Source organism: Nyctibius grandis, chromosome 1 (genome assembly GCF_013368605.1).
Source record: "Nyctibius grandis isolate bNycGra1 chromosome 1, bNycGra1.pri, whole genome shotgun sequence".
In the NCBI taxonomy this organism is placed as follows: domain Eukaryota; kingdom Metazoa; phylum Chordata; class Aves; order Nyctibiiformes; family Nyctibiidae; genus Nyctibius; species Nyctibius grandis.
In genome coordinates, this window is record NC_090658.1 from 49462445 (window position 1) to 49472167 (window position 9723).

The window sequence follows — 9723 nt, forward strand, 5'->3', positions numbered from 1 at the left end:
CTAAACTAAAGGGAGAAAATCATTGCATTTCTCACTCTAAAAGCCACAGAATGTAACTGGGAAGAATTTTTTTTTCTATTACGGGTATAGGAGTACCATTAATCTAGACTTTTATTTGGAGAGCTTTGCCCTCTCCTAACATTCTTTGATCTCTGATAGTAAACCATCTCAACCCACTGGTATTGCATCACAAGCAGTTCTGCCATTCTAGCTAATCTAAAATGTAAAACAACACCGCAAAATTTACTGAGCAGAATCACTGTAATTAGAATAGAACAGTAGAGTTGGAAGGGACCTACACTGATCACCTAGTCCAACTATGCTACAATTAAGCCACATCCTTCTGCCTGTTAAGAATCAGATTTCTCTCCTGAGATACTTTTCAGTCATTTTATGCAGGCATTCAGTGCTGCCCTGAGGAAAGCTGACATTTGTTAGTGTCTCTAAAAGGAACTCACTATTCCATAGAGTAGCTTAAGGAATAAGTACTTCAACAAAGGAAAATATTATGGTACTGGGAAAACAGTCCCAGTCTCTTGGATGCAAAATTAAGACAACCTGAGTGAGCATACAGCAAACTACTCCCTCTTGTGAGGTCCACCAGAGCAGAACTCTAGTGAAATCAATGGAGCTTTTCAATGCTTTTTTAAAGGACCTGCCTATCTGGTTAAAGTATATCACAATTATTGGTTTTTAGGGGATGTCTATATGATTGATAGTCAAATCAGGGATTGCGAGGTTTTGATTATAAAAATATCTAGGCTCAGGGTTTGATAGCAGCCTATTCATAAGATCCTGGAGCTCAGGAGCAGCCACTTTTACCAGCTTCTCAGGTGACTTTGCAGCCTATTGCAGCAAAACCACTATAAATTTTAAGCTAACTCAGGCATTGCTACACTTCACTGCAAGCACTGCTGTGAATACAATAAATCCATAGATCAGGTTCATATCTGACCATTTTCTGGGTTCTACTATATTTGATAAGCATGTAAATATTTAGGGCATAGATTATGCCTACATAATTACTAAGTGTGTTTACCTTTATTGCTCCATGCAGTTGGGTTACAACAGAACTCCTCTGCAATTTTTGCTGCTGGCCATGAGCAGAGTAGAGCTGCAATACTTCATTAGTGCTTCTTCCAGCCATTGATACTTGATACTATTTAAAAAAAAGAAAAATCACCTAAAAAAATCACTTTAAAGCGCTTATGTTTTCTGTTGCATTCTGTCCTCTTTGATCCTGTAAATATTTGTAACTCAATTATCTGATTACATGTGATGTTGTAAATACATAATTTCTTTGCTCTTACCTTTTTCTGAGTCATGTGAAGGATCACCTCGAAGTAACTGGCTAACATCACAATATTCAACTTCCTTAGGGTGGTAAACCTCAGCATCAGATTACTGAAATGCTTTTGCAGTACCTAAACCCCCTTTCTTATGCTTGAGGTGGATCTAAATGGTTAAAACGGTGCATTCACTTAGGGAAAAGAGCTGGTTACATAGCTGGTTTAAGTGTCTTCCAGTAACGACATTTAATGCAGAATACTGTCTAAAAGGACATGAAACAGAACGAGGACACACATACACCTGTGTTAACTGGACTAAAGTCCTGAACGAGCTGGTAATACACAGTCCCCAACAACTTCCTGCCTACACTGACTCCATCACATTCAGTAGAGTTGCAATGGTGCAAAACTGTACCAATAAAGCACTAAGGTGGGTCTTCAGAGATCAAAGCAACCAAAGCAGTTTTTAAAGGATGTGGAGAAGAATGCTTTCTGATAATCTAAAATTATCTATTATGCAAAAGCAATTTTTATGGCCAAATTCTTTTTTGAGATGTTGAAATCAAAAGGAAAATAGAAATAGAGCAACTTAAAATATTTACAGGCAAGAACACAAAAAAGCAATCTCTGTAGAGTACTTGTAAAATTCTGCAGTATGACAGAATCCGTATTATATTAAAAACTGCATTTTCATCATTTACTGACAGTCCTGGTGCTTAAAATGAGCTGCAACTTCTTCACCTACTTTTCCCTGCAACCTGTTGACATCTGTCATTCCTTAACCAGTACTAATAGCCTCTTTCCTTATTTTTGGAATGCACTTGACTCTAGCATAGACTGAGTTCCTACTTTATTCAGGCCATAAATTCTGTGACTGCAGTTCCCTCTTATTTAAACTAACAGAGCATAGAAGAGTACAACGACATGAAAGAGCTAAATCTACTCACATAATGAGTTTGATTTAATTCCAATCATCTGATAATGATAGATAAAAAGTAAACATTTAATTGCAGTTTAACTACAGATGACATCTGCAAGAACAATACAATGTCCTCGAGCTGTTAGAATAAAGAAAGATTATAATTTCCAAGAAAAGTACTTCACTTATCTAAACCAACCGTTTCACGTGGCTTTTTCACCTTCACAAAGCATGTATCTTCTATTTACAAACGCAACCTGAGGTCCTGCACAGCTATACAACACTTTTGCACTAACAGAAAAAGTTCTTACATGGAAAAGAAATAGCAGGAAGAGATTATTTTAAAAGACCTCTCTTTTTTTTTTGTTACAGGCTTTAAGCTCCCAGAAATTGAGACCAATTCTGTACAGCGTTCGTGTGTTCTTTTACTCTGAGGATTTTCAAGACTCCTGTTACTCACATGCAATATTTACAAACATGCTTGACAAAAATGCATACCAGTAGCTCACCAGAATGAGTATCTCTAATTCCATGTGAAAAGTTAAGCATATAGGTAAGGAATTGCAGTACTCAAGCCTTATTGTTAAATAAGCTTAAGCTAGTTAAAGCCTACTTTTAACATCTGTTTTCCACCATCTGCACAGGTTCCCCCTTACTCCCCCATTTTTCTCAACATGGACAATAAAAGTGGAATGGTCGATTCTACTTTCATTGCAGTCAACCTCTCATCACTTCCACTATCAATTTATCTTTATTGCAACAGCTGCGTTGGTTTTGAGGTTTTCTCCATTAAAATAGTTTTAGCATTCATCAGAATTTTTTGTACGCCAGAACTTGCAAATTTGTGCTCATGCATGAGAAGCAAAAAAATGACTATAAAACCTTTTATAGTCAGCTTTATTACAAACAGCAGTGAAACTGAACTACTTAATAGTGTTCTCCAAAGTTAAATCTCAGTTCTGCAACCAGAGCCGTTCTGGCAGACTTGGCTTTATGTACAGAAGACAGCAGGATCAGGACCTCAATGCCTGCGAACAAAGGCAAGGGGCGTGCAGGTAGACAAACACATTTCTAAATAGGCAAAAGCAAGCCTACAGAGAAAGAATCTGACTTTTTGTGTTCAATAACAACCCTTACAATATGCTGCTAGGATAATCATATAGCGGGTTGCAGAAAACAGTGGCAGTGCTGATATTTGTGATCATCTTAAGGATATGAGCAAGGGAAAGTCTATAGCAAGAGATAACATTTTTATTAGACTGATGCAACCTATAGACAAACATTTACACTGCAAATCCTAATTTATGGCTATCCTCATGAGTTTGTCTCCAAAGCTCCCTCACTCACTTCAGCCAGAACGAATCCAATTAGCTTTTACAAGTTAAGGATGAGACCTCTGTTAACCCTGGTCACTGTGACTGAACTTGTTACAGATCAATCGTTCAGGCAGCTCCACCAGCGCATCTGAAGGGTCAGTGACTGACAGCTGAGGGCAGTAGCTTTTTTCAGCAGCATAGCTGGTGAAATATTGGGAGGTGTGGTGCAACATTGCACAACCTTAAATTCATGTAATTAAAATTAGTATTCTTTATTATCTAATAGAGACTCTAAAACTATTTCATGTCAGTTTAATTCACCTTTTCAGGTTGCTGGGGCAAATTAACCATGGAGAAGTGGAAGTATTTTAAATGTACTTAAATAAGCGCCAGAATAGAAACATCAGTGCAAGGTTAATTGCAAAATATTTCCACGAATCATTTGACATTGTTTCTGACTGATGGTGGTAACGCTGCCACGCTCCTAATGTGTCTGGAGGTGCTTGTATCTTCCAGCACATTTTGCAATTAATTGAAACAGTGCTGTATTTAGAAAACAAGGCTTCATTATCTAATACTCAGATAACTACTTCCTACATCTGAGGCACCTTACTGACTAAAACAATTTCTTTCTTGTGTTTGTGAGATCAAAAACTAAACCTTCTGAAATACTTAAGATTTTTGGTAAATATTATAAAGGACTAAAATAATAGAAGCATTTTCTGAGAATCAATTACAGCATTCTTCTCTGTACCTAGCAAAACTCATTTCAGATGTACCATCTGCTTCCAGTCAGGCTTTGAAAAATGTTAAACCCACTTTTATCCACAGGTGTTAACAAACCTACAGGGAGGGCAAATGGCTTTCCCGAGGTCACCCAACCGTTCAGTGTTTCAGCCCAGATTAGAAACTCTTGGCCGACAGTCTCTATCATAACTAATACTCACAGCTGGCTCTGGTCAGAGATTCTGAAAATCTCTGAAATCCTACCTTTGAAGACCTCAAAGATTATCACAGGCTGCTCCTTGCTTCAATAATGGTCTAGGAACAACATATCCTTCTGTAGAAGGATATAAGGAAATGAAGGCATCCAGTTGTTGCTGCATGCTCTGTGACTGACTTCTGCAACAGTACTTTGCCTTTTCTAGACACATGTACCACTAGTGCTACGAGGACATGCAAAAGGGCATCTTTGGTAAGTCTACTCATAATGAAATGTCTTTCCTGCACTCTATGAATAGTCCTTTTTAAAGAATCATCCTAATTAAGTCTAAAAAGTATTCCTTCAAAATCTTCCCTTGCCTTTTAGGCAAACATTTTCCTGGCAAGCAGAAAGCAATATTCCATATTTAATGCTTGCAGAGTCATTCCCTCAGTTCACTTTTGTAGATTTAAACCAATGGCAATTATTTAAACGTATGTCAAGTTCTAGTTACTTAACCTGTGTGCTGTTATTGCTGAGTTTAAAAAAAAAAAAAAAAAAAGACACACTGAGCCTTAATCCCTTCACTGATTTCCCCAACAGATTAAGAGTGTAAAACTTGAAAACAGGAAGGCAGATCTCAGTGTCTTCTTTTTTTCTATTTTCATAAGAATTTTTTTTGAAAAACAAACAATGGTTACCTCTGCAAGTTTTAGATGAAGAGCAGCATTTTCAGTTTCCAGGACAACTATTCTTTCTTCTTTGGTCTAAGGAAAAAACCCACCCAAAACCACAAAAGCAAAAGTAAAGTAAATATGAGTCTGACGAACATTATTTTATTATAATAGTTTTATTACATTCCTCTGTTTCTCTATGTTCCAAAATCAAAGGATTACCTACCCCCAATCTCCTCAGCACAGTATTTGTCTACAAGCACATAAAAATTAGATTAAGCTCTTAATATTCCATGATTATCTATATTTTCTGACACTTTGTTATGTGGAAACGCACACGCACAAAATTTTAACTGCTTTTGCTTTATAAAACCATCTCCTGACATTTTCCAGGTCGTTAGAGAAATGCTATTTTATTTATTTATAAATAACCACATAGATTTCCATTCCCAAGCTGCACTGTTAAGAGATCTTCAATGGCGTCGCAGCAAGACCACGCGCCCCCCGCCCAGGTGCTGCCTCCCGCAGCAGCGGGACGCCCGTCCTGCCCCGCAGCACGGCCGGGCAGCCTGGCCACAGCTCTGAAACCCCGCGTCTCACCCAGCCCCAGGTGGAGCAGCCCCTGCCCCGCACCGGGCTGCCTGCCAGCTCCCCACACGCTGCTGTGTTTAGGATTCGCGCCTCAATTTTAAGCCTAGAAACAGACTTTTAACGGAACGGCGCAGGACAGGGGAGGGGAAGGGAAGGAGAGGAGGGCCGGGGGAGCCACACCGCCGCCGCAGCGGGCCGAGGCCCCGCCCCGCCCCGCCCCGCCCCTCCTCTCCTCTCCTCTCCTCTCCTCCCGCCCCGCCGTCTCCAGGGAGGCGAGGCTGGGCCGGGCCGGGCCGGGCCGGGCCGGGCCGGGCCAGGCCAGCTCGCTCCCCAGCGCCCCCGCGCCCGCCCCTCGCCTCCCCTCCCGCCGCCGCGGCACGGGGCTCACTCGCAACCGCTGCTCCAGCTGCCGGAGGCGCTGCGCCCACACGGAGCCCGGGTCGAGCCCGCCCCGCGGCCGCATCGTCCTGCCCGCTCCCGCGCCGAGGCAGAGCGGGGCCTCGCTCGGCGCCCCCCCGCACACCCCCAGCGGATTTAAACTGGCCACTGAGAAATGTAGCTGGGGCGTCTACCCGGCTGCCATGGTGACGGGACCCGCCTTCTTCCCCTCCCACCAGCAATTGGCTGGGCCAGCGCCTCATGCGCTGCCCGCGCACCGCCCCCGACCGTTAGCGGGGCTACGGCAGCGCCTGCCAGCCGGCGGCAGCGGACGCGCCCGTGCCCGAGTGGCAGGGACGCCCACCAATCCTCTCGCAGTGAGGGGGGAACAGGGCGGGGCCACGGCGAGGGCCCGGCTGCTAGCGGCGCCCCCGGCCTGTCAGGGGGAGCGCGCAGGGAGGGGCGGCGGCGCCGCTTCCCCCGACCCCACACCGCGCGTAACGGAGCGGTTAACGAGCGGGCTGGGCGTGGCTGTGGTGACCCTCCCTCTACGGCGTCCCTTGGGATAAGTGACCTCAGAGGCCGAGGCCAGGGATGAGGGAAGCCCGGGGCTGCCGAAGCTGGTGTGAGGCTGCTGAAAGGTTTCACCCCAGAGCGCCAGTCCCTGGGGCCAGGGGCACGGCCCCCACGTTCAGGTTCGGCGGCCACAACAAAGGGGGAGGAGGAGGACAGAGCCTGGATCTCCTATTGTGGCTGCAGGATTTCTCCCCTGAGCAGTTGCTCTAAGGCTGCTAAAGGCCACAAAGAAGATTAAGGGATAGGAGCATCTGTTATACAGAGTGTGCTGGGGGTTGGTCAGCACGGAGGAGAAAAGGCTGAGGGGGATCTGATCGATATGTATAAATACTTGATGGACGAGTATAAAGAAGACAGAACCAGACTCTCCTCCGTGGTGCCCAGTGACAGGAAGAGGCAATACGCACAACTTGAGACACATGAAACTCCCTCTACACCTAAAAAATGTTTATTTTTTTTTTAGTGTGAGGGTAGTCAAACACTGGCATAGGTTACCCAGAGTGGCTGTGGAGTCTCTGACCTTGGAGATACTCAAAATCCAACTAGACACAGCCCTGGGCAAGTGGCTGTAGCTGACTGACCCTGGGCTAGATGATACCCAGTGGTCTCCTCCAACTGCAACTATTCACGGTAACTCTATGAACAAAGCCAGTGTCTAGGGCAAGTCTTAGGAGATGGGCAAAGCCTGCAGGTGCAGCTGGTGTGAGAGTCCTAAGAGGCTGCGTGGGACAGGAGCTATTCATTCAGGCTATGGCTGGGGGTCTCATACTAAGGTTTCCGATGCCAATATGTGACATACGTTAGCGATATTACTTTAGTGTTCTATTGTATTGCACTGAGAGATTAACTATCTTGAAAGCAGTCTGAATACTATTTGGCTACTAAATGTGAAAGTATACAGATGGCTACTAAATGTGAAAGTGCCAGATACAGACATGTCAGCTTCTTCAAAGTGGGAAGTAACACTATTTTTGCACTACAGGTTTGGTTTGGTTTTTTTTTTGAGAAACTGAACCCAATGTCATAATTACATAGGAATCCAGTTCTGCAAAACAGCAGTCTCAAGTTACTGTCTATTGAACATGGCAAATGTGCTCTCATATGGGCAGTAGAAAATCCAAAGGCACACCGCAGTGAATCTCTCTGTGTTTGGCACAAGAGGGATAGCAGTCCTTTACAGAGGAACCCAGATACAGCCCATCTCTCACAGATCAAACATCTCTGCAGTTCTGTCAGCTGTCTTCCATGATACTGCAACTTCCTCCCATAAACTGCACCCTCAGTTTAAAAAAAAACCAAACTGACTGGAAGCCCCTCAGCAGCTTGTCCTTGCAGCTAGTTCTGCATTGGTGGAAAAATAAAAACTAACAAATGGATTTAGGCTAAAAAAAAAAAAAAGTTCCAAAATACTGCAATACTGAGGATGTTACAAGATGTTGGCACTAAGTAAGGCAAACAGGATTTTCAGCTATTTTGGGGAGAATATTTTAGCAGCTTGGGGGTGCGACTCACAATTCTTGACACTGAGCTGTGATTTTCATATGCAATGCTTATCCTGCAGCAAGTCAGGACAATTTTATTTTCCAACGTAACTCAGCCTCCTCTCAGAAAGATCATCTCTGAAGTGCAACGGTTGATCTCTCCCCTACTGTGGGTTTTACCCACTATATGAATGAGATTAAGAATCTGGTTTCTGTAGGCCGTAAGAGAGAAGACTTAGTTTACAATCACTCTGACTCTGAACTAGTAACCTAAAGCTGAGCATCCCTGGACTATTCTTCAGTCATTTCTCTATGCACACCTGAAAGTTGGATAGTACTGAAAATTGAGTCCCATCTGTACAAAAAGAGGAAAAAAAAAAAAAAAAATCACAATATGATCTGTGACTCACCATAACAGCAGCAATTCTCTTTTGGGAACTTCCTTCTATTCCCAAAGCTCAGGAGAAGTTGCTTGATAGGCAGGAAACAAAACAGTCTGTCAGTGCGATCTAGGCAAGAAACAAATAAAACCCAGCTGTCTCCTGGCAATGCTGCAGGGCTGTATTCCAGCACACCTTTCTACACTGGTTCTCTGCTTTGAAGAATCTCATTTTTTTTCCCCAAAAATTCTACCAACTTGATCCTGTCTTCCCCCTGCAAATGCAGAGCCCTGCCTTATTACAGATCTTTCTGGGAAACTGGCCAGAAATTTAATGAAATTGCCTAAATCCACATTTTACTCTATTAATTTTAGCATTAGTGAAATACCATGGTGGATTATAAATCTTATGATACTACTAAGTAAGCATTATCTTGCATACTTCTGATGCATTTCACATTAACCCCAGTAGTGGAACCAACAAGACTAACAAAAGTCCCAGCTTCAGCATTCTGACACGAGTCATCCATTACAGCATTTCCAAATGCAGTAACAAGAAACAACATGGGTAGAAAAGCACTTGTGAAATATACTGAGGAGAGAAGGTGGCTCTCCCTCTTGTGCCAAACGTGGAGATTCACTGTGGTACACCTTTGGATCTTCTGCTGCCCTTGTCAGAGCGCATTTCGCCACGCTCAGCAGACACTAACTTGAGACTGCTGCATTGCACACAGCCTATCATTTGAACCTCCTAAAACCTTATTCAGTGAAGCTGTAAATATTTAATTCCACATTTTTAGCAAGACATTTGCTTTGGTAACTGTGTGTCAGTTTGGTACATCTGTTACTAAGACTAAACAGAGGTTCTCCAAGCAGGTGCGTTGCACTTTGATCTCCTTAAGGAGCTTACCTCCCACTGTCTGGGGAGGTAAGTCAGCTGGGAAAGAAGTCAGCTGACTCCAAATTTTTAATCTGTGAAGCTTTGCCTTCTGGGCTGCACAGCCACTAACTGACCATTTGAGACAACAGTATCATTTGGCAAAAGAGGAGGAAGAGCCAAATGTCTTCCCATTGTCATCAACTACATGAGTTACTACATGTGTTTTAAGACTATTCTTGGTGAAGCTCATTTTTTACCATCACTATTTTTGTTATGATTTCTCATGTTATCTAATTGAATTAGGAGGTAAAGAACGGT

General features: G+C 43.2%; 1 protein-coding gene across 1 annotated transcript in view; it reads right to left on the minus strand.

Moving 5' to 3' along the window:
- The window catches only part of KIF25 (kinesin family member 25), a 45873-nt gene extending 39579 nt beyond the window's left edge, over positions 1–6294 (minus strand). The window contains 3 exon segments of the mRNA XM_068413728.1: positions 1040–1159; positions 5148–5213; positions 6100–6294. Of these exon segments, the coding sequence (XP_068269829.1) occupies positions 1040–1159; positions 5148–5213; positions 6100–6294 (381 nt within the window).
- Between the last annotated feature and the right edge of the window lie 3429 nt (positions 6295–9723).